General features: G+C 34.4%; 3 protein-coding genes across 4 annotated transcripts; all 3 read right to left on the bottom strand.

The window, feature by feature from the left end:
• Positions 1 to 995: 995 nt before the first annotated feature.
• LOC120341494 (uncharacterized) lies at positions 996 to 3,167 on the bottom strand. Of its 2 annotated transcripts, none has more exons than XM_039410010.2 (5): positions 3,015 to 3,167; positions 2,256 to 2,465; positions 2,097 to 2,157; positions 1,550 to 1,691; positions 996 to 1,147 (listed from the first exon to the last, which is right to left on the bottom strand). In XM_039410010.2, the coding sequence occupies exons 2-4, from the start codon at positions 2,456 to 2,458 to the stop codon at positions 1,587 to 1,589; spliced, it is 369 nt and encodes a 122-aa protein (XP_039265944.2). In that variant the 5' UTR covers positions 2,459 to 2,465; positions 3,015 to 3,167; the 3' UTR covers positions 996 to 1,147; positions 1,550 to 1,586. The 2 variants fall into 2 exon arrangements, with proteins under 2 accessions (XP_039265944.2, XP_039265943.2); XM_039410009.2 differs by having other exon boundaries at positions 1,598 to 1,691.
• A 5,244-nt stretch (positions 3,168 to 8,411) lies between these two features.
• On the bottom strand, positions 8,412 to 10,153 carry LOC120341095 (uncharacterized). The gene is made up of 4 exons (XM_039409530.2): positions 9,792 to 10,153; positions 9,139 to 9,184; positions 8,820 to 8,920; positions 8,412 to 8,608 (listed from the first exon to the last, which is right to left on the bottom strand). The coding sequence occupies exons 1-3, from the start codon at positions 10,061 to 10,063 to the stop codon at positions 8,855 to 8,857; spliced, it is 384 nt and encodes a 127-aa protein (XP_039265464.2). The 5' UTR covers positions 10,064 to 10,153; the 3' UTR covers positions 8,412 to 8,608; positions 8,820 to 8,854.
• A 5,168-nt stretch (positions 10,154 to 15,321) lies between these two features.
• LOC120340767 (dTTP/UTP pyrophosphatase-like) lies at positions 15,322 to 19,900 on the bottom strand. The gene is made up of 6 exons (XM_039409127.2): positions 19,600 to 19,900; positions 19,163 to 19,342; positions 18,139 to 18,374; positions 16,217 to 17,699; positions 15,503 to 15,727; positions 15,322 to 15,383 (listed from the first exon to the last, which is right to left on the bottom strand). The coding sequence occupies exons 1-4, from the start codon at positions 19,687 to 19,689 to the stop codon at positions 17,552 to 17,554; spliced, it is 654 nt and encodes a 217-aa protein (XP_039265061.2). The 5' UTR covers positions 19,690 to 19,900; the 3' UTR covers positions 15,322 to 15,383; positions 15,503 to 15,727; positions 16,217 to 17,551.
• Positions 19,901 to 23,681: the final 3,781 nt, after the last annotated feature.

Here is a 23,681-nt window from a genome sequence, read left to right as displayed (position 1 = left end):
AAGAGATTCAACAACACGAAGCATTAAAATTGTGAGAGAAAAAAGTCTTGTGAAACGTTTTAAAATGTTTTATTCCGGCTAACTTATTATTGTGTTTTTTAAAATCCTATTTCTACTTCATCGTAAATTTTATGGCGTATTCTTTTTGACGTTTTTTACTTTATACTTTACAGGAGTCGATGAATTAATAATAGCAAGAGTAAGGTAAAGGGGCAAGCATTAATTCCCGCACAATAGTGTAAGTATTTTGTAATTATGCTCTATAAAAACCCTAAAGTATGGCTCAAAAAGCAATTCAAATAAACACAGTGAAGTAATAGCTTGGTAGACAAAAATTCGACAGGCTAAAATTTTTAGGGAAGATTTTCAACAAGTTATATTTACCATGAAATATACTGTGTTTTATAGGAGTACTGATAGTTGAATCGGCTAATCAAACACTTTTTTGTGTACAAGGTTCAGTTTGTGAGATTTACGAAATATACGCAAGGCAGCGCTGTATCCCATTAACTGTAAAGGTTGCTAATGAAATATCTTTTAATTGCGACAGAAACAACGTAAAACATCCCCTGTTTTAGCGGAGATGTCAGAGTATGGAAAGCTCATTCACTTTGGACTTGTGGTTACTCTGAAATAGAAGCCACATGCTAAAATCCATGCAGTCCTAAATATTATTTAGGAAATATGCATGCCAGTATTGTCTTACGGCCGGCCAGTCGTTAACGACCACCAACTCACACAGGCGGTAATGAATCGGGTATGCATTGCCAAACCGGAAAAATTGCCATTCTTTCAAAAATAGGCTGTAGTACATAGCTCTGCTCGTAGTGAAGGTGCGTAAATATCTTTAAAAATATTGCTGTCCACTACTTAAACGTCATGCTCAGTATTTGTGAGTCGACTCAAGACTTGATTACAAATCACGTCTCGCCAATTTGGGAATCGTACTCAACTTTGCATGATACATTACAATATATATCAATCAAAAAACACAGTTTTATCGTAGGGTTACATTTAATTGCATTCCGAATTGTATAAAGTTTATATTATATCAACGGTCACAAAAAGTACAAGATCAAGGTCCGAACGTGAATTTCCTTTTAAATTGGATCGGTTTATTCGTCAAGTTTGCTGAAAGCTTTGATTGCTGTTGAAAAAAAGGAAATTGTTTAATATAGGTATATGATGCGACAGTGTGACTATAATATTTCTAACAGGTATCGAAAATGATAATGTTTACAATTTGAATAAGCCATTCAATGCTAATTTCAAATATGTTCGTAGCATAACATTCTAAGATTATGTCGAGCATTTTCGGAGAATCGAAAATGAAGCTGAGAGGAGAAGAAGTTGAATGAAATTAGCTATCATGAATTTAAACAGAACTTGGTGTGTCTCTTACCTGGTAAATATATATATATATATACAGCTAAGGTACTGATATTGAAAATTTGAGTTTTATGTAAATGTAAAAGGTCTAATAAAATGCCAACAAAAGTTATTTTATGCAAACAGAGCTAAATGGGTGACAGTTAAATTGCTGACCGACCTGACCCGGTCGTTATCCGGAAGGATGAATAATATTTTTATATTTCACCAGCTTTATTATGATCTGGAATTTCCTCAGTGTCTTTCTCAATTTCCAAATGATCCAACATTTCATCTCCATCTTCAAAGAAATCAGCAGTATCCTTTAATAAAAACAAAAGGGAAATATTTTCGAAGGTATTATAAGATTGGGGCAAACAGGAAATTCATTAATCTGGTCCATAAATCTTTGACAAAACTATATTGCTATGACAAGTAAAAAATCTTGTTCAAGTACACCATTTTAACAACTACAAGAAAATAAGAGAGTAATAAATTGCGCACGGATAAGAGAAAAACCCTGGTACCTTGAAAATAGCAACTCTCTATGTGTTAGTAGGTACTTCTCTGGAGCTTGTTCTTGGTAAATGTGAAAAAAACAATGAACTTTTAGTACTTGAAGATAGTTGAAGCCGATATAAAAAGCGTCGAAATTTATGAAAATTTTCGTGATTCAATTTATAATCTTAATACTGTATATATATTTTCAAAATATTGTTTCAATTTACCTTGGCTAGGTCATTTTGTTTCTTGTCAATTGCTTCAGCGTCTCCATAATAGGCAAGTCTCCTGTAATGAAAAAGGGGTAAATATCATCAGGATGTTTTTTCGCTGTGCATATTATTTTTTTCATACGTACATAAAAATTACGTATAGAATCCACTTACCTGTAGTATGAAGCAATCGAATTTAATCCTCGTCCCAGGATGTAAGCTCTTCTAGAGTACACCCTCACACTATTTATCATCTTATAGTAGTTTATAAGTAATGCCCTGTAAGTAAGGCGTCGTCGACACCTGTATCTGGCTGCTCCGTTATCGGCCACAAACAATGCGACTGAAAGAAGAACGAGTATCAATTTGGTGTTCATTTCTTACCTAAAAACAAAAAGGAAGATCAATATATTTTGTAACTAATATATATATATACCGGCATATATAATTTAAAGTGAAACTAAATTTTCTCGACTTAGTTTAGGCAATTAAAAAATTTGAAGTGCCAAACTAATCACGATTGTGATTGATTTGACGACAAAGGGGCCGCCTCCAATCGACTGGTGCCGAGAAAAGCGTGGCCATAGGGTCACACCCATCGTGTACCCTTAAAATATCGTTACTTGCTGAAAGCAAATTGATATTATAATAGTTTGTGAATATCACGAACAAAAGTTTCGATTTGAATAACCGTATTCAAATCAATATCAGTTGAAGTATCAGTTCATTCGCAAAAAGTATAATCATTTGGAGACTAAACATAATGAAGGCTTAGACATAAGAGAGGCGATGGCATCAGATAATATGAAAGATTAATTTCAAAAATGTTAAGGCTATAAACATAAAAAATTGTCCAACATTGTCAATAATATCAACTCAGCATGATCGTCCAATAAGGCGAATCTTACATAAAACATAGAAAAAACATCATACCGTGCTTGCGTTGTTATTGAAAAGAAACTTGTTCCGTCTTATTCGTCGGCTTGTTTTAAATTGAGATTTCATGCACACTAACCGCAGTTTATAGGCAACAAACTGAGCCTGTTTTATTTTGCGTGGGATTTGATATTTTAAGTTTTGTAAACAGAGTTGGGAACAGCTTGGTATAGATTTCAAGATTTCAGGACAAGCAAATATTATTGTTTTGTGTCATTGTTTCCCTTTATACCAGAAGGTGGGAGTAATTTACCTATTAAAAAATTTTCGAGTAAAACAATAGGCTGAGTTAGATTAGATGATGTTTTGATTTATTATTCAGAAATGAGTAAAAGAAGATTCCTGATATACAATGAAGGCTCAAGACAGGCAAAAATGTATTAGATATTCAGGAATATTCGTCGTTGTATTTTTATTCATATTTCAGGTTTTTAAAATATAGGTAAAATCAATATAATATATGTTCATCCATAAAAAGTCGAAATTATACTTATTTTAATTATTCCTTGTCGAACATTCAAACCATCTGTTAAAAACTTAAAGCCCATAACTGATACTAAAATGTTTAATGCAATTTGTATATATCGAAGAGTGTATTCTAATGCACTCAGACAAACTTTTATTTATATTTTCACTGTAACACATTATTGAATCTAACTCTAGTTTTGTCAGTATGTTTTACTTTGACGTTTCTCAGAATATTACCGATATCATCATTGTTATGAGGTGTATGCAAAAGTTATATGAGGTATTGCATCACCAGATATATTTTCATGCACGATAATCTATGAAAGTACAACAATAGTACAATGTCACAGATGCAAAGTTGAGAACATAACATTATGTTATTATAACTAATTCCCCACACAAAAAGACATATATAGACCTCGTAAAATATAGCAGAAGTTGTTCTCATTTGTGAAATCCAGTTTCATGAAGTGTATGACTGCCAAATACTTTTAAATTATTTGTTACCACTCCAATGTAAATTCCAATATTTTTTTTTTACATCACATATCAAGGCAAAAATTTGATAGCGGAAACTTTATAGGCAGCACCATCACTTGCATGACAGAGAAATAAACATAGCGGAAATGTTGTTGGAAAACTTGCGCCATATCCGAACTAATACGAAATACTGAATACATCACAAATGTCAAATATGAAATCAAGTTCTACACGCAATAATTATTCAGGATATTTCCAAAAGTAACTGGAATATCATTTAATTTAATCATACTGTCAAGGCTTTAAAATCGCTTTTTAAGATTTCTCCATTTTGTAATATGGTTTTATCTTCGTTTTGGATAGAACTCCGGCCAAAGCAATTAATAACTTGAATTTTAAAACCTTTATTAAATAACAAAAGATAAATTGAAGTTTATGAACTTCATGTCTTCATTTAAACCATATATATTCATCAAGAATGAATTCCGTATTTTTAATCCAAATAGTCTTACTAGCAATCCTTGCTTTCGATACTGGAAATTCCTGGGGTGGACGCAGACGTTGCCCACAACCATACAAAGAAAAATACGAAGAAAAAAAGAAGGAAGTTACAAAACTCAAAAGTAGTATCCAGAGCTACCAAAGATTGATGATGACCATGGAAAACTTGACTGAAAAAATATTTAATCATGGCACCCAGATTACGAATGAGGGAAACAAGCTTACAAACCTCCATTCAAGTCGTATGTAAAAAAATATTATATATATATAAAAATTTGCATATTTTTACAACAAGTATTTAACAGTTGGGGTTACTTGAAACTAATTACCTTTCCTTGTTTTATATGCCTTTGCTTTATAGGTATGATTACAATTCATCATTAGTATATGGGGTGATTGGATCAACAACTGAAGACCCCCTCTCCCACAGGGTACCCAACTGAAGAATCTCCACCCCAAGTTAGACCAACTGTAGAATATCCACCCCAAGTTAGACCAACTGAAGAATCTCCACCCCAAGTTAGACCAACTGTAGAATCTCCACCCCAAGTTAGACCAACTGAAGAATCTCCACCCCAAGTTAGACCAACTGAAGAATCTCCACCCCAAGTTAGACCAACTGTAGAATCTCCACCCCAAGTTAGACCAACTGAAGAATCTCCTCCCCAAGTTAGACCAACTGTAGAATCTCCACCCCTACTAAGTCCATCTAACCCTAACCCTACCAAATAAGTAGTCCAGGTCAAATGAAGGATCAACTAGTATTATCGGTGGGTTGGGGGAGGGGGACATTCTTCAGTTGGGAAACGGGATCAACTGAAGAATTTCCCCTCTGGTAAATCCAACTGGAGAATCTCCTCCCCAGGTGGGTCCCGGGGGAGGGGGGATTCTTCAGTTGATCCGGATGATTTTTTTGTGTAATGCTCATGGTAGTAATACTTAAGTAGATTGCTGAATTCATCAATGTCCGAGTTTTGTGCCTCGTGGGTCGGTTACGTCCTGTTATAATACCTTATAATACCAGCTACTCATTTTATCCTGCAAGGTTACTGAGCGGTCGAGGTTTTCTTTCAATTGTCTTGTTATTATTATTTATCGATCTCGATCGGTAGGTATGTTGATAGGTATTTATTTGTCTGTTTGCTTGTTTGCTTGTGTGTTACGCGATATCTCACGAAAGTGAGGTTGAATCAGCTCCAAATTTGGCATGTGCATTCATCATATTTCGGACCAGAAGCCTATTGATTTTTAATATAATTCGTATAATTAGCGAGGTATTAATTAATTAGTGATGGGACACGCGGTGTCGCTATTGAGTCAGAGCGAAAGAATTAAAACCGCAGTTTTTGTTTTGGGGGATCCACGTCGAGTAAAATATTGAACATGCGGAAGATCGATAAGTCGGCGGTCTCCAATCGCTATCTAGTTTTTATTATTGTTACCATTTTTCCATTGTTGTTCATTTATTTTCACGGGAACAGTGCTAGTGATTATGATATAGCCGACGGAAAACCAGCCGAGGTGAAACGAAAAATAATCTAGTTCGCAACAAAACAACAAGATACTGTTTGTACTATTCCATTTATCTTTGTAGAAATGCAGAGTTGCAAATACACTTGCAAGGCTGAATTTGTCTCATTAATTAAAATAATATATATATTTTGTTATTTTCAAAACGCATCATGCGCACCTTGATTCAATTTGTGTTATGTAGACTTAGATATGCATTGTCAAAAAATTTTTTTTCTAGAACTCTGATTCTGAAAAACAAGATGCTAAGTTTTTAGAGATGTTTGAAGATGTTAATGACTTCCCAAAACAAAATAGTGAAGATGAATTCTAAACATGGTAATATGCAAGTCTTTGAAGTTAATTGGTGGTTCTTGTGTGTCTAAAAAATAAAATATTATTAAATTGGAGTTGAATTATTAGTCAGTAAAAAAGGGGGTTGTTGCCTGAAAATTTAATTATAATTGAGAAAATTGTATTCGTATAGGAGCTATTAGAAATTTAAATTAAGCTTGATTAAACATGGCATGACCAACAAAGTGAAACATATCATAACGAAAACATTATATAAGAAAAAATCACTTGCATTTCAAATGCAGAATTTGATTCATTTACTGGTTGAAGACCCAAGTAGGTGTCCTAATGCTTGGATTACTTCATTTACTTTATCTCCACACACTGTAACTACTTTTGATACAACTCGGTTTTTCGAGAACCCGTTTTTGGTAAACTACCGATCATTTTCAAGTGTATAGTTCTCCCGTCAACCAATCACTTTTATTAAAATAAATTATGTCCAAGTTTTAATAGAGCAAGAAAAATTCCGACTAGTCGGAAATATGGTCTGAAATATTTTGTTCGGTTTGCAAAAATACCGTTGTGATTTCAATGAACCCATGAATTGCACAATTTATTCTATGTTCCTTGTTCAGATGAATGGATCGATCTATACTATATTATCCTAAATTTATCTTACATACCATAAAACTAGATTCGATACAACTGCATGGATTTTTAGATAGCCACTATATGTCAAAAACCTCCGATCTTTCAAAACGTATTGTTGTCCTCTAGTTTAGACTGAACACCCTTATTGAAACAATTATTACAATAATAAAACTTGACAATCCGAAAAAATGTTTTCTTTACTTTGCAAAAACACTATCGATATTTCCCTGGATCTTTGTGTTTTTTTACTTTGGGAAAATCCATGGAATTTCCATAGTCGTTCTATGTCCTTGTTTTCTTCAATATGGATCTCTATCATATTATCTAAGGTGCATAAAGTATTTTTTTTACTCTTGCATTCACGTAATTCACGTTCTTCGAAAAAAATTTTTGTCCGGAATCTAATATTAAAATAAGATCCATTATTTGTTATTAGAAATTTATGTATATTTAGGTATGCCTACATCCATTACTATTATATACCGTGAATATTATAGCTTTGTTTTGTCTCATTTAAACTTGCACTATTTTTGCATCTAATACCATAATATTGATGAAATAGATGAATACCAAACTACGCCATGGTTATACTGAATCCAAGCATTGGGATAACTATACTTTCAACTAGTAAATAAATCGAATTCTGCATAAAAATAGAAGCTTAAAATGATAGTGGTTTTCGCTTATACAAGGTTTTCGTTATAAATGCGTTTCTTTGTCATGCAATGTCTAATAAATGTACTGAGTGTTTAAAGGAAATGAGTCAAGCGCTAACAGATAAACGTAAGTTTATATGAAAAAGTAATTTATATCCCACACACTAAAACTACTTTTGATGATACTGGGTTTTTCGAGAACTCGTGTGTGGCAAACTATCAATCATTTTCAACGTATTGTCCTCCTTTCAACCAACCACTTTTATTAAAATAAATTGCATCATGTTGTTTTTCTAACAGAGCTTAAAAAAAATTCCGACTGGTCGAAAATGTGGTCTGGAATTTTTTGTTCGCTTTGCAAAAATACCGTTGAGATTTCAATGGACCCATGTATGGAGAAAATCCTGTCAAATTTCCCAATTTGTTCTATGTTCAATTTGTCCAGGTGAATGGATGGATTTACACTATATTATCCTATGAACATGCAGACATTCTTTCGTCTTCACATAAGTATTTAGGCTACAATACAGAATATACTATGAACAACAAACTTTGTCGGTGGCCAATAAATATCTTTTGAATAATGTCACTATAACATGGTGATAATATATATTAGCTTTTATTATCACATGTTCATTCCTTATGCAAATTTTAATAAACATGCACATGCCCTGAAAAAAAGTTTTTCTGCAGTGTACCTAATTTCCCATATATATATAAACTCGGCCTGGTACAAACTTTACTAATTAATTTGGCATAACTCAGCTCAGTTTAGGTCGTATTAAAAATCAAGACGCAGACCGTTTTGCAGACATAAATAAAATTCTGAATGTTTCTTGTTATTTTATTTATTATCATTAAGATGCACTAAAAAAAATAAACAGTTTATACATCGTTTTAAAATTTTGTGAAAAAGTTATATCAACAAATCAGACGTGATTTCATCATCTATCCGAGTAATATGTTGTCCTTTATCTTCTAATTTTTGTATTGAATTCTTTTAGTTGAGACAAATGTACGAATCGTTTACTGTAAAAACAATTAAAATGAGTCAATTATGTATTTAAAAATATCCCTCGATTATCTGGTAGCTTCAAAATTCTAGTTTTAATCAAGCTTAATTTGGATTTTACAAAGTTTATATACAAATACAATTTGCTCAACAATATATTTTTTTACCCACTGATAATTCAACTTCAATTCAATATTATGTTATTTTGTAAATTAACTTGCATATTACCATGTTTAGAGTTCTTCATCTTCACTATTTTGTTTCTAGAAATTATTAACATCTTCAAACATCTCTAGATCCTCAGCATCTTGTTTTTCAGAATCAGAGTTCTAAAATGAACAAGAGTTTACAATGCACATCTAAGTCTATATACCACAAATTTAATCGCGGTGCGCATAGTGCGTTCTAAAAAAAACAAAATTTATAAAAATATTTCAATTACTTGGACAAATTTATCACACACGCATTTCTACAAGGATAAATTAAATAGTACAAACAGTATCAGTCTCAGTTGTTTTGTTGCGAATCAGATTATTTTTCGTCTCACCTCGTCAGGTTTGTCGTCGGCTATGTCACGACCAGTAGCACTGCTTCTGTGAAAATAAATAAACAACAATGGAAAAAATGGTAACAATAATAAAAATGATAGGAAGACAATGAAAAAAAAAACGTCGACTGCTCAAAAACGTTGCAGGGTAGAATAACAAATAAAAAATTCTTGATTACGAGATGGAGCATAACTACCTCTGCGTAGCTGAAGTTATTATAACAGGACGCAACCTACCAACGAATGACATAACTCGGACATTGTTGAATGCAGCAATTCTCCTGGACATTACCACGAGCATTAATAAAAAAAATCGGGCCACATGCTAACGATGCAACCATACTATAACCATAGCCTCCTTAAAACCCAGTATTTCTTTAAAATTGAAGTCTATTCAATTTGTTATGTTGTATAGTTTTAACATTTTAAAAAATAAAAATAAAACACAATAGTAATTGATCCGTGATATGCTCATGTATATTCTATCAAAATAAAAAATATAATATTTTCAAATAAATACGGTCATCTCAAGTGCAATTATGAAAATATGCAAATTTCTCTTGATCTCTCCTATGATTGGCTTATATTGTAAATTTCATTTTTTTTTGCAAACGTGGAAAAGAGAAAAAAATATATGTATAAGATCTTTTTACGTATGGCTTGATTGAAGTTTCTTAAGCTCGTTGCCCTCATTCGTAATCTGGGTGCCGTGATTAATTATTTTTTCAGCCAAGCTTCCCATGGTCATCACCAGTCGTTGATAGCCCTGGATACTGCTTTTGAGTTTTGTAACTTCCTTCACTTGTTCTTCATATTTATCCTTGTATGGTGTTGGGCAACGTCTGCGTCGACGGAATAAGGAATTTCCAGTATCGAAAGCAAGAATTGCCAGTAAGACTATTTGGATTAAAAATACGGAATTCATTGTTGATGATTATTGTTCGTTTAAATACACTTATACCTTGAAAATGTTTAAAAATCTATATGAAAATAAATTGTTAACTGAAGTAAAAATTATTTAACAACAATCGGAATAGTATTGAAAGATTTTGATTTCAGGATTTTTGAAAAGGTAAGGATATCGGTAGTCGAGTAGTTTTGCCATTTAGGAAGGCATATAAGATAGCGATGCACAAATGGCGTTATCGTTAGTTGGGAAAAAATAACTAACGAGATAAGTAAATTATTCGTGTATTTCGTTGACGATAGGGCTTATATTCGGCAGTATTTCTATAATGTATTTTCTTATCTTTAAGGCCAGGGGTGTAGGCATGTGGTAATATGAAAAAATGTAGTTAGATATCGCCAAGATTCCTGAATTCAAATGAGAATTCCCATCTGCATATAATTCTAATTATTCTAAGGGTGAAACAGTGTACTTGGATTGTACAATGAACTAAGAAGAAATCGTCCTAGCCGCTAATTCCACTGTAACCCTTTGTGGAATCTAACTTTAGTTTTGTCCGTATATTTTACTTTCACGTTTCTCCAAATATTACCGATCCCGCTCATTGTTATGAGTTATATGCAAAAGTTATATGAGATATTGTCTCACCAGATATATTTTTCATACACGATAATCCATGAAGTACAATGGCACAGATGCAAAGTTGGGAACATAACATCATTTTATTGTAAATAATTTCCCACAAAAACATTTTCATTTATGGAATCAAACTATATATTTGCGGGTAAAATTTCATCTGAACGGAATTTTTCATAGCTTTATGTTTGAATTTGACGCATTTATTTCAAAATAGTGGCAATACATTTAAAATGCTAGTTTGATTACTGCAAAATGCTTTTCAATTTACAAGGATTTATTGCCACTCCACTCAGTACATTTTAATAAATTTCTTTATACATGACATAACAAGGCAAAAATCTGTATAACGGAAAATTTATAGACAACCCAACCATCTACATGAAAGGGAATTACAAAAAGCGGAACTTATTGGTAGAATACCTTCGCCATATTCGAACTAATACGGAATATTGAAAACATAAGAAATGTGAAATATGAAATCAAGTTCTTCACCCAATAATTATTCGGGCTGTTTTCAAAAGTAACTGGGATATTATTATATTATTTAATTTATATTTTTGTCAAGGTTTTAAAATCGCTTTGTGAGTTTTCTCCGATTCGTGATATGGTTTTATCCTTGCTTTAGAAAAGACTAATTGCAAAGCAACTAATTGCTTAATTTTAAAACCTCTTTTAAATAACGAAAGACAAATTAAAGTTTATGAACTTCATGTCATCATACCATAGTATTTTAGTCCAGGGTATCACGGGACACATTCAATTTGAAATCGACTCCAGAACACTGAAATACAAGCATGCCCGCTATTTGCTATTGAGAAGTAGAGCAAAAAGCCGAAGTAGTCTAAGCAATTTAGTATTATTCATTACATTTTTAACACTCCAAGATCACAGGCTGACTTGTGACAAAAAAGTCATAGGTTAACAACGTGGAAAAAATAAACATGAATGCTTAGACATAAGAGAAGCGATAGCATCAGATAATACGAAATACCGAAGATCAATTTCAAAAAGGCTACAAACAAGAAAAGATTGTCCAATATTGTCAATATTTTTTATATACTCATCAGCGTGATTGTTCAATATGTCTTCTTGGATGCATCTTATATACTTCTACAGAACATAGAAAACCATCCTACTGTGCTTTCCGTCGTTTTTTAGAAAAAAGAATGTTCCGTCTTGTTCGTCGACTTGCTTTAAATTAAGGTTCATGCAAATGGACCGCAATTTATAGGCAACAAACTGGGCCTGTTATTATATCTATATTTCGCGTGGGTTTTGATATTTTAAGCTTTGTAAACAGAGCTGAAATAGGCTTGGTGGAGATTTCAGGACAAGAAAATAATATTGTTTCGTGTTATTTTTTACCTTTTTAACAGAACGTGGGAGTTTTCCTATCGTCCGTTTTCCGTTTTTAAAAAGCAGAATTTCTTATAACGGAAACCCTATAAGCGCACAATCACTTGCATGGAATGGAATTAGACAAGTTAGGCCATATTTGAATTGATACGAAAACACACCAGGCTTTATATAAGTTAACTCGTTCAAGCAGTTAAATCAGTTTATCTTTAAACTTTTGTCTCCTGTATTCTGCTACAATAAACCTAATTTAAAAAAATATATATTCAAGTTTATGACTCCGAGATAACAGGCTGGCCTGTGAAAAAAAATGTCATCATTTTTTAACGTAGGTAAAACAGGGGTGCCTGGTTGTAGGAACCAACATACCCACTCTTAAATTACCAGTGCTCTTCAAACTTTTACTCATGGGGCGCCTTTCATAATTAGTCATGAAGTGGACATAAGAATCGTTTTGTTATTATTATGTTGTTGTTAGAATTTTTCTTGCTGTTGTTATTATCAAAGTGTAAAAAATGTATTCCTCTTTAACTACCTGACGAATTGTTTTGAAATTTTCGGTGGGTTAAAATTGTTGCTTTCGCTAGAAGGCTATTATTTTTATTTGTTCCCAAATTTCCTCCAGGTAATTTGGCCTACGTCAAAGCTGTCTTTGATTTTGAATATTTGAACTCGTGCTACGCGAAAGTCGAAAGTTTTTTTTAAATGGATAGCGTAGGCCAGCGCAGGTTAGCTTAGCGTAATTCTAGTGGGCGTGGCGTAACATTTTCACATGTCATTCTGACCCGCACCTGACTACGTCATCCAAAAATTACGTCACAATCACGTCAACAAGAGAGAGATAACTGGCTCCAGTGATTTCGTGGTCACAAACGCCATTCCGGGCGATCGTTGCTATATGATTTGGCAGGCTCTATTATGTGATTGCGACGTATCAGGTAAAAAGTATGTGCACTAAGATGGCGCACAACCTGAACATAGTAGTTGTACCAGATTAGGGTTCAGGTTGTGCGCCATCTTGCTCACATACTTCGGGAGCGCCGAAATTTTTGTATGGCGTAGTCAGGTGGGGTCAAGATTGACATATGCAAAAATTGTTACGTCATGCCCACTAGAAGTAGAAAAATGTGGAAATAGATTTCATGAATGGCTTGTGTTCAGAAATCAGGGCGTGTCGTGATCTTAACTTTTTCTATATGGGATGGATTTTGAATGATTGTTACTCACTCATGTATTTCAAATTGTCAAATTTATGGCCGTGAAAAAACACCAACACTTCCGAATTTGTGACGCAACACCGCTCTCTTTTGAGTTGTCTTTGTCAGAAGCGGGATGGCGAGTAATATTCTATCCAGAACGACTCTCGTATACTATTTGTCATTTTTATACCCTAGCTATGAAATGGTATATACTCTTCGCACTTCGATATACAGGATGCCCTGATCTGGGACCAATTCTAAACAATACCTATCTATTTATATAACAGATTCATGAAAATCACCATTCAACGTAGGTTACATTTATTTGCATTCTGAATTGTATAAAGTTAATATCATATATATCAACAGTAACAAAAATATCAAAATCGAAGTCCGTACGTGAATTTCTTCTTAAGATTAGATCAGTTTACTCGTCTTTCCTGTTGGAAGATTTGATTGCTGTTAAAGAAATACAAGAAATCAAACGTGTGATAGTGTGATCACATAATTTGTGTCATTATAGGAAAGTGTGATCACGACAAGTCATAAAATAAGAACTTGAAATATGTAAGTAACAGCTTTTCTAGGAGAGTAAAAACAGGCGAAGTTTAAGAGAATGACATGATCTGAATAGGCTATGGTGAATCTTAATAGAACCTGGCGTAACCAAAACATAATAGAAATTTACAGCTAAGAGGCTACTGATTTCGAGTATTGTTTGGGCCAAAAATGTGGAACGTCCTGTAAAATGGAACGACAGTAAAAGTAACCCCACCGCCATGCGAATAACTAACATAAATTGTTTACCGACTTGAAAATGTAACCTAGGCGAATAGGTAACAATATCATAATATTTTACCAGTATTACTCTGATCTGGAATTTCAACGAAGCCTTCCTCAATTTCGAAATCATCCAACATTTCATCTCCATCTTCGAGAAAATCAGCAGAATCTCCATCCTGTGGCATAAAAATGAGAAATAACCAAAAGATCTCGAAATCCATTATAAAGGTACAAATTATATATAACAAAGAAGTAATTCGATCAGAGTCGACTCGTTAATGTATAAGATAAAAAGGTTTAGCAACGTAGTTTAAAAATCGTGTTTCTAAACACCATATCGTCACGCTAATAACCGAATTGCGTAAGTCATTTTTGACGATTTTGAGTGTTTTTTATAAAATAGGTATTTATGTAATGCTGCGCACCTGTCTGTTAACTCAGATTTTATTTTAAAAATTCCGAAACCCATAAAAATCAAGATTTAGTATGACATGCACAATTTTGCAATTATTTCGTCATAATGAGTTATTATTGTTAACGCATGACTATTGTGACGTCACAAAGGCAAAAATAAGCTCGTCGAAGTATTTTCGAGTTTTTGCATCTCGGATTCTAGCTTATCGCGTATTAATTTAAATTTATACTACAGTATAGGAAGGCGTGCACTTGTGATATTCACTGTCCTAGTCTGTGCATTGCTGTTTTATTCTTTATATTTAATCTTAATCTTATTTCGGTGGGTGTGCAGAAGGGTGTTATATTGATGAAATATATAATTTTAAACATAAAAAATAATGTAATTGAAACTGATTAGCTATTTTGGGGATTGGACATTGTAGATACTGGGAATTACATTCGTTTTTGGAAAGTTTAGTTTCCAGGACTGGTGCATATAGTAAAGTTGCAAAATTGCGTATGTCCCCAAGTCATAGACACATTTCTGCCTAAGTCACAGTGCGCCATTATGACGTCACTTAACTGCGTCATACAAATTAACTTAAATCCGGCTACGACCGAAAAATTGAATCATGGCAAATTATTGACTCTCAATGGCATAACAATATCATAAGGAAGTTTTTTACGATTTTCTCAAAACTGCTAAAAATGACTTACGCAATTCGGTTATTAGCGTGACGATATGCACAAGCTCGCCATGAGTGGAATAAATTGGGTGATACTTCGAGAAAAATTTGATATCTCTAACCCTTATATGTAGTTATCCAGAGCTTTGATCTGGAAAAATGTGTAATTTCATTTCTAATATTTTTTCTAAAAAATTTTGTCAATTATTTGAATTTACCTTGACTATGTCCCTTTCTTCTTGCTCAATTGCTTCAGCGTCTCCATAATAGAGCTGTTTCCTGTCAGCAAAAAATGGTAACAAGAGAATACATATATATATATATATATATAGTCTTTACAAAAAAATAATATAAATATAAGAAATACATATATATATATATATATAAACTAGGTTTACCTGTAGTAAGAAGCAACTTTAAGTAATCCCCGCCCCAGTCCGTTAGCACTTCGAGAATAGCTTACAATACTCCCAATCATCTTATAGTAATTTCGGAGTAATGCTGCGTAGCTGAGCCGTCGACGATAGTAAATACGACGACTTTTTAAACGCAATGCTCCATTATCGGCGACAAACAATGCAGCCACGAAAAGGACAAGTATCAATTTGATGTTCATTTTTAACCTAGAAACAAAATAAAAACGCTTCGATAAACCAAGAATCGTTTCTGTAGACAGAATATGTATGAGAAAGCATGTGCGCCCTCAAAATGATTTGAGAAAATTCAAAACTTTAAGTCTCAGACTAATTAATATATTGTTTTTGTTCACCATTGGATGAAGTTTTGAGCACGATGGGGGAATATTCTTAAAGTTTATAAATACAAAAAAAATAAACCGAATATATATATATAGCTGATATATATTTATATATTGTAATTTTATTAGACCGTCGTCAGCACAAAATAACCATTTTTTTAAATATAAATTAGAGAAAACAATGAACGCTAAAAATTGGCTGGTTAATGATATCTGCATAATTTAATGAATTCAAGTAAGGTAACCCAGCATTGCTCATCGGCATGTTTGTTCAGAAGATCTGCTTGGACATAAATCACATTGCAAACAGTTTTGTGGAAAGATATCTCACATAGAACATTAAAAACCATCTTACCGTGCTTTTTGTTAATTCTGTTCAGTATCGTCGTCGACTTTTTTGAAATTGTGATTCCATACAGCATACAGCGAAATTTATAAGCAACACAATGAAAATGTTTTATTTTGCGTGGGATTAATATCCTTAGTTTTATGTTGCATGATAAACAGAGTTGGGATGATTTTATGCAGATTTCTGCACGAGCTAATTTTATTGTTTTCTACCACGTTTCCGTTCATTTTAATAGAGGGCGGGCGTCGAGAAAATATTAAAAAATCTGAGTAAAAAATAGGCTTATTAGGTTATTACCAGAGGAAGATAATTTCTTTTTCATATTTCGATAGTCTGTACAATAGAAGATCGATACAACCTGTACCTCCTAAGCTCTTTTCTGTTTGAATTTCTATAGGCTTCCAGTATCAAACCGAGTTTCAGTTTGTCAAAATACAGTTGAACGTTTTTTCGATAGATTTACTCAGTTTTCGTCTAAATCTACATGTCTGTTGAGCGGCAAAAATAAATGTATGAAGCAAATTTTCTATGACTATGCTGTGCCACAGTCTAGATCTGACATGGGCAAACTACGGCCTGCGGGCCAAATCCGGACCATTGGGTAACTCCACCAGACCCGCCTGATGTGCCACAGCCGAACTAAAATCACATTTTGACGTTTCAGCAAAAAATAGCTCGAGAAATTTGTAGAGATTGTGATTAAATTTAGTTTTAGCACGGGGTTTACTGTTTTCCACTTTTGCTTTTTGGAACATAACTCCATCTAATTCTAATTTCCCGTACAAAACTAAGTCATACACAGGACCTCGTATCGTAGAGTACACATGAACAAATAGATAATTTTTGAATTGTACTGAATAAAGACATCAGGCAATACAGTAAGATTTGGATATTACATTATAGTAATGTTAACTTCCCAAATACAGTATACCAGGTTTTGTAAAAAAAAGTTCAGTCACGCTTTAACCCTTGACCCAAAGCCTTAACCACCGATGCGACTAGTCTATAGTCCATATAACAATACGGAATTGCTGTCGACGTTAGACCGCGCTTTAACAACCCAGTCTATTCAAATGGAGTGGACTTCGGGCTTGTGACAATAAGGTAACTTGATAAACAAGGCTAATGAGATGTCATATTTCAAATGCCGATCAGAATAATGTACTTTAGCATTTGTTTGCCGTAAATGACTTATGCTTAGTCGACTTGGCAATCGAATCTTATTCGCTACAAATTTCCTTGAGAATTTATCGCTACATGTTGAATGGTGATTAGCTAAGTCAGCTAAGATAACGGTTCTGGCGGCGTGAATACTTTAATTCCAGTCAGTGTAGATATATTTCATTCTGATTTACAAGTTCTCAACAGTATTTCTAGTTTCTCGCAAAATTCTTGAATTGGAAATCCAACCACGTTGTAGTAGTCTCCCTTTATACTTTTCACCAGAGTTGCACCCAATCCTTGAATACCATATGCACCGGCTTTATTCCTGTTTATAAAATATGATCATAAACAATGACTCCAAACTTTCCCAATCTATCAGTAAATTATATTGTTTAGTAAATTGATTTAGAGCCGGTTTTTGATACAGCATCACCGCAAAAGATTTCTCATGACACCACCGACAAAAAATGTACCCCTGTGAAAACTTGGAAGTTTCTTAAGTGAAATAGAAGTGCATTTCGTATATTTATCTTAAACTACAGAATAAAATGCATTTATTGTGCCCAGCTTTGATATAATTTGCATTTACAGCGAAGAATGATAAATTGCGATAAACAAAAACCCACTTCATTTTCGTTACTGGTTTTGCTGTGGAATATGATATCTCATCGGAGCGAAATTAACATAATTAATATTTTTAGAATAAATCCAGGAAGAAAAACAGATTGCATCATTTCTAAGACCGGAAATTTATAATAGCTCACAGAGGTTCGTCAGACTGCACGTAGCTTTTTATTGTTTCCTCGGATAAAGATGCAAATTCCACCTCTGTTCTAGAAACAAATGACGCTTCTCTATTTCCTTCCTTATTTTGCAAACTGGATACAAGAATAATAGATACTCCAGTAAACACATTGTGTGTTCGCCCACTCAAGCGAGTCAGTGTTTCTATTGCCTTAGCATGCGTATGTGGTTTTCCAATTATTTTTCCATTGTCAACCTGTGTACATACCAATATAGTAGTCTTAATAATCACTAATGTAATTTTCCATTGAGTAAATTTTCCATAGGGTAAAGTCAACCAATGATCGTAATTGTTGCACAGTATTAAAAAACCAACAACACCAATAAAAACAATAACAAGAAAAGATAAAAGTTTTTACCCGTTGTTTTATCAATATGAATTGTAATCGTGAAAAAGTTGAGTTATAGAGACTTTGGAATAGAAACATGTGAATCGGTAGCGTGTGATCAATTTAGCTGACATAAAAAGTATAAATAAGCCAACAAACAACAAAATGTGGGTCCCTAAGGTCACAACAGAGCCATAATTCGTCTTACACGTCAAACTGCGATGATGTGTACAGGCAGACACTCCCTAGTGTGTGCTAATATGCAGGTGCGTTATTTTCAAGCGAGGATTACATATTCTCAATACGAGACAAATCTACAATGAAGGTTTAAACACGGACGAACAAGGATGTAAATCTTTCTGATACGTCTATGAGTGAATTCTCTGTCAACGTCGAGGTTTCCGTGCCCTATGGCGCCCGTACGTGGATGATAAATTCTATCATAATCTATCACAAAATGGTGTTGAGCGCAACAAATCTCTTTGTAATATTCATGTTAATTAATACATAATCACTTAAGTAGCAACCTTTTGAACCCTAATTGTGAAAGAATTACTTGGGCAGGTTGGGCTCATACAATATTGCAGTAGATTTGGCGCATATTTTGAAAAATGGACGATTTTGAATAAAAGAGCTAAAATTATACTCAACTCACGATTACAGTGTCGGCACCAACTACGATTGTTTTCAATTGTTCATTTCTTTCTAAATCTCTGACAATTGCCTCCGCTTTGTGATGTGCAAGATATTCCACAAATTTTGATGCATCCGCGAAATCATTCGGATTTACACTTTCTTCGTCAAATGGTGACGCTTTTGTCGTGAATTTCAAACCCTGAAATAAGCACACCGAGTTCGAGCATGGTTGAGCGCGCCTAAAATAGTCTATGTTGCTCGAGTGGGCACTGGGCAGTATGTATCTTAATACGTTAATTTATATAGGTTTAAGCATGGAATCAAACCTGTTACACCATTTTTGAACTTTGTTATTTGCTTGCGCTTCAGAATAACCAGGTTTGAATAAACATAGGCCTGGCCCAATATAGCACACTATAAAAATAGTTAGTACCGGTACTCAGGAGGGAAACTTACAATCTGTCTCCAGATCGCTTTTCTCTGACTCGACGAACTTGCTAAGATCAACTGATATTGCTGAAGTAGCTCCCTCAGCGGTGATAGCATGACACTGGTCAGAATCAATATAGATATTACGCAACAGCAACAACCAAGATCCACACCACGTTCATTACGCTGTTGTTTTTGAGGGAACACTTCGCGGAGTTTGAAATGAAAATCGCAGCTTGCGCGTTTACGAATCCGGAACTTTTCAAACAGAAATGCCTTTCTTCTCACTTCGTGTACTTTCAATTTTCATACTCCTTAATTGCTAGGGTTCAATATTTATTGTAACAGTCTAGCTAATTTTACAGATCTATAAACTGTTTTTAAAAACAGTGATTGGTGGATTCCGATTAAGCATTTTTGTTTATAAATAAAGACTACTCTAATAACAACACTCAATGCAATGAATTTTTTAGAAGTTAGCAAAGCTCTAAATGATTCACAAACTCCGTGAAATATTACAATAGTATGAATATAATATATTTTATTATCAGAATGTGAACAAAGTATGCTACTGCATGTTGTCGTGCTTTTCCAATGTGCCAATTGCCTGAAGAGCTCAAAAGTCGACGGCCAGCCCTATCCAAAACCTCCTTGAAATTTTTCTCCCTGCTGCAGCCACCCCCGATAATTTTTCTTCCACATTCGCGTCTTACTTTTTGTTCATTGGGGCTTCGCTGATCTCTATTATCGCTCAAAGTGTTTCTTATATATAGCGCTAGCTTTATTTTCCTTTTTAATTGCTTGCGAGCTGGTCGGCCAAATAAATCATTACTTGGTATTTGGTAACTTTGCTCATTGCGTAGGATCGCTGACTTGATGTCCGCTTTCCATTTCCTTTCCCCCTTTGTTCCTTCCCCCTTAACTGTTTGCTCGGTACCCTCTTTGTTCTACTTTCTCTCATTGACAGCCTGCTGCTTATTTTATTGCTTCCCCATCGTCTGATGGTCCATCTCATTGGCAGCCTGCTGCTTCTTTCATTGCTTCCCTATTGCCTATAACTAAAATCGCTGGACTTGATGTTTTCCATTTCATTTTATCTCCTTAACTGTTTGCTCGGTTGCTGCTCTTCGGTTCCCTTTCCTCCCTCGACCGCACCTGTCTTGTCTGCTGGCCCCTCCCTGCAACTCGGTTTAAACAGGCGCTGAGCTTCCGCTTGTTTCTGACTTCCCTCACTCTATCGTTTTTGACCGGCCTGCTGCTTGTTGACCTGTCTTGTTTGCTCGTTGTATCCTTACAGTTCAGTCTACCCTATGGAGGTTTGGGAACCCACCCTCTGATGCTTGACCATGTCCTTACTCTTCCCTTGCGCCACGGCTACTAATGAGGACCGGCTTATTACCGCAAAAAATGATGAATGAATGTGCGAATATGTGATAATGAATGTGCAAATAATATGCTATCCCGATTTTAATCGTGGTTCATTATAGTTTACTTTTTACAAGAAAAATGCGTTTTATTCAAATAATATGATATCCTGATTTTAATCGCGGTTAGTTATAGTTTACTTTTTACAACAAAAATGCGTTGCAATTATCAGCGACAAGACACATAACATAATTCAAAAGGAGTGACTCTACAAACCAAATTTCTGGCTGTCAGTAGAAGAATACTAAGACTGGAAGACGGTTCATCAAATTGATCTTTTCTGTTCTTGTGCTAACTGCCCGTCTTATCTTTGGTTTACTGTTTTTAAATTTATAAAACATCTCAGGTTAAAATTAGCATCGAGTCATGCTCTTTTACAAATTGAAATAATATCAGACACACTTAAAATAAAACAGAAAAAAAATGGTAAATGGTGTTTCGAGAGCCCCGCAACAGGTAAAATATGCTACAGCGGGCACTAAAGATGAAACGCAGTGAATTGCGCGTGCGATGTGCATTTCTATTCATTCTGATACTACGCGGTGGCCACACCTCATCTATCAATGGATTTTGATGAAATATAAGCTAATTAATGTTTTTATTGTGTCACGAAATAGTTGCTTGCGTTGTAATGGGCCACACAAAATTGTTGATTGTGAAATATTCTTACAGATTTCCTTGGTAAAAAGAAGGAAACTGTTTTGGGATAATTTTTTATGTTATTCTTGTGGAATTATAATGTTCAAGGGTCATAGTGCAAAAGCATGCAAAAACCTGGCTTCTTGCAGAAAGTGCAATAAAGATCATTCGACATGTTTTCATGTTGACAATAAACCGGAATTATTACGTGCGCAGGATTTTGGGCTAATATAACGTCGTATTTTATATTTTACACATCGGAACATCCACTAATATTCGATTGATATATTTTACTATAATTACCATGTAATAATAAATATTTTATTGCAAAAATTTGGCAGCAAAAATACTCAAATTGATTGGGCCAGTTTGGCTGATAAATGGCTAGAAACAGGCCAGAATATGATTCCCGTTTCTATAAGCAGAGGTGGGGACGTACATGGCTCATAGTTCACGATCTATCCAAGAAAAAATTATTCCAATATCAGTATTCTAACCTAATTTTCAAAACATTCTGGATCATATTGAGAAGCTGAATATATTGAAAATATCGGTCTAAATTTAGCCGATACCGATACACAACCGATACCGAAAAATTGCCCGATATTGCCGATACCGATACATCTCTAACCCCGGTATCTTTATCTACCATGTCCAGTTGTTTTGACTTGGTTTGTTGCAAAGTTATGGAAAATATTCAATTCTCTAGTTATGATCATAAAAATGTCATGTCTGTTCCCAAAGTATATACTCGGAATGGGATCCCTGTCGGGAGATCTTAAATTCTAAAATCTGAGGTTTGTAAGAAGTATGAGCATCTAGTTTATGTGGCTGAGCAGTTAATGCTCTACCGGTCTGATCTACCTGTTACGATGCTTGTTGGCACCAATGCGCCAAGTGCAATCAGATCCCGTGAAATAATATCTGGTTTGGAAGCTGAGCCGTATGCTAAAAGGTCCACTCGGACGGGGTGTTGTTGGTAAAGTGTGCCAAAGTACAGATGGCCATCATTTAAGTAATCGTATGATGTCTACTGATTTGGTAAGTAGTATTACATCCAAAAGTAGTCCCATGGGAAAATATATCTTCTCCACCACAGTTGAAGAAGTAATACATCCCAAATCAGTATGTTCCGTGTTAAATACGAAATTCACTGAGCAGGGTTTCAAGCAGCGAAATGTATCAGCATTTCGTCACAATCATAAGTTTCCCTTTGGTGGCATTGAGAAAATTAAAAGTACTAATGGTACTTCGTCCAATTTGTGTTCTAAACCGAATGTTTTGAATGATGTGATTGCTTTAAAGAGATTTATGAAGCCGAAGAGGCGTGTGTTGCGAGATGCAAAGCGCAAATATGATCTATTCCAGAGGTCGGGAACCTTTTTGACCTTAGAGCCATAAAAGGTACATATTTTCAACTGCATTTCCGTGCGAGCCATATAGCATTTTTTCACTTGATCAGGCCTGAAATTTTTACTCAAAAGTCAACAAATACAATCTCATCACCCTTCTTTCGTTTAGGCATTTCGGTAGTATTTCAAAAACTAGCTAGTCCGATTTAAGTATGACAAATACTGTAACTAGTACGCACAAACGTACGAAGGGCTTTTGTCTATTGCTCCGCGACTCTATCGCTTTGTGTTGTCCCAAAATATGTCCCAGAATCCCCTAGTTTTGTCACAATGCTTGTCTGGTAATTCTCTTAGATAACATAGACATGCGCTGGGCGCGCGCTCCCAAACGTATTAGCAAACTTTCTGCCAAATTTGGCTGTAAAGAATTTGAAAGCTCGTAACAATAGTAAGCTTAGCTTTACAATATCAGATTTTCCTCGGAGCCATATGCCGTCACCAAAAGAGCTATATATGGCTCGCAAGCCATAGGTTCCCGACCCCTGATCTATTCAATTCAAGAGTAGTTGCAAGAGTGCACTTAAAGATGGATTTTCACAACAACAAAAAAAATTTGTTTGATTATTTTGCTTCTGTATATTTTTTAAAATTTTTGACGCTTACTATTTACGGAAAGTCGACTAACTTTTTTAC

The sequence above is a fragment of the Styela clava genome, chromosome 14 (genome assembly GCF_964204865.1).
Source record: "Styela clava chromosome 14, kaStyClav1.hap1.2, whole genome shotgun sequence".
Lineage (NCBI taxonomy): Eukaryota > Metazoa > Chordata > Ascidiacea > Stolidobranchia > Styelidae > Styela > Styela clava.
Note: the sequence above shows the minus strand (reverse complement) of the source record. Positions and strands in the feature narration are given on the sequence as shown.

What these genes read in the sequence shown, in the direction of transcription:
- LOC120340767 (XM_039409127.2), bottom strand. Translation starts at nt 19,689, where the DNA reads ATGCTATCACCGCTGAGGGAGCTACTTCAGCAATATCAGTTGATCTTA. An exon ending in AAGCGATCTGGAGACAGATT is followed by an intron (nt 19,343 to 19,599) that starts GTAAGTTTCCCT and finishes TGCTTATTTCAG; the next exon opens with GGTTTGAAATTCACGACAAA. An exon ending in GTGCAGTCTGACGAACCTCT is followed by an intron (nt 17,700 to 18,138) that starts GTGAGCTATTAT and finishes TTTTATAAACAG; the next exon opens with GAATAAAGCCGGTGCATATG.
- LOC120341095 (XM_039409530.2), bottom strand. Translation starts at nt 10,063, where the DNA reads ATGAATTCCGTATTTTTAATCCAAATAGTCTTACTGGCAATTCTTGCT. An exon ending in AAACTTCAATCAAGCCATAC is followed by an intron (nt 9,185 to 9,791) that starts GTAAAAAGATCT and finishes TTATTTTCACAG; the next exon opens with AAGCAGTGCTACTGGTCGTG. An exon ending in CCGACGACAAACCTGACGAG is followed by an intron (nt 8,921 to 9,138) that starts GTGAGACGAAAA and finishes TGTTCATTTTAG; the next exon opens with AACTCTGATTCTGAAAAACA.
- LOC120341494 (XM_039410009.2), bottom strand. Translation starts at nt 2,458, where the DNA reads ATGAACACCAAATTGATACTCGTTCTTCTTTCAGTCGCATTGTTTGTG. An exon ending in AACAAAATGACCTAGCCAAG is followed by an intron (nt 1,692 to 2,096) that starts GTAAATTGAAAC and finishes TTTTTATTAAAG; the next exon opens with GATACTGCTGATTTCTTTGA. An exon ending in TCCAGATCATAATAAAGCTG is followed by an intron (nt 1,148 to 1,597) that starts GTGAAATATAAA and finishes TTTTTTCAACAG; the next exon opens with CAATCAAAGCTTTCAGCAAA.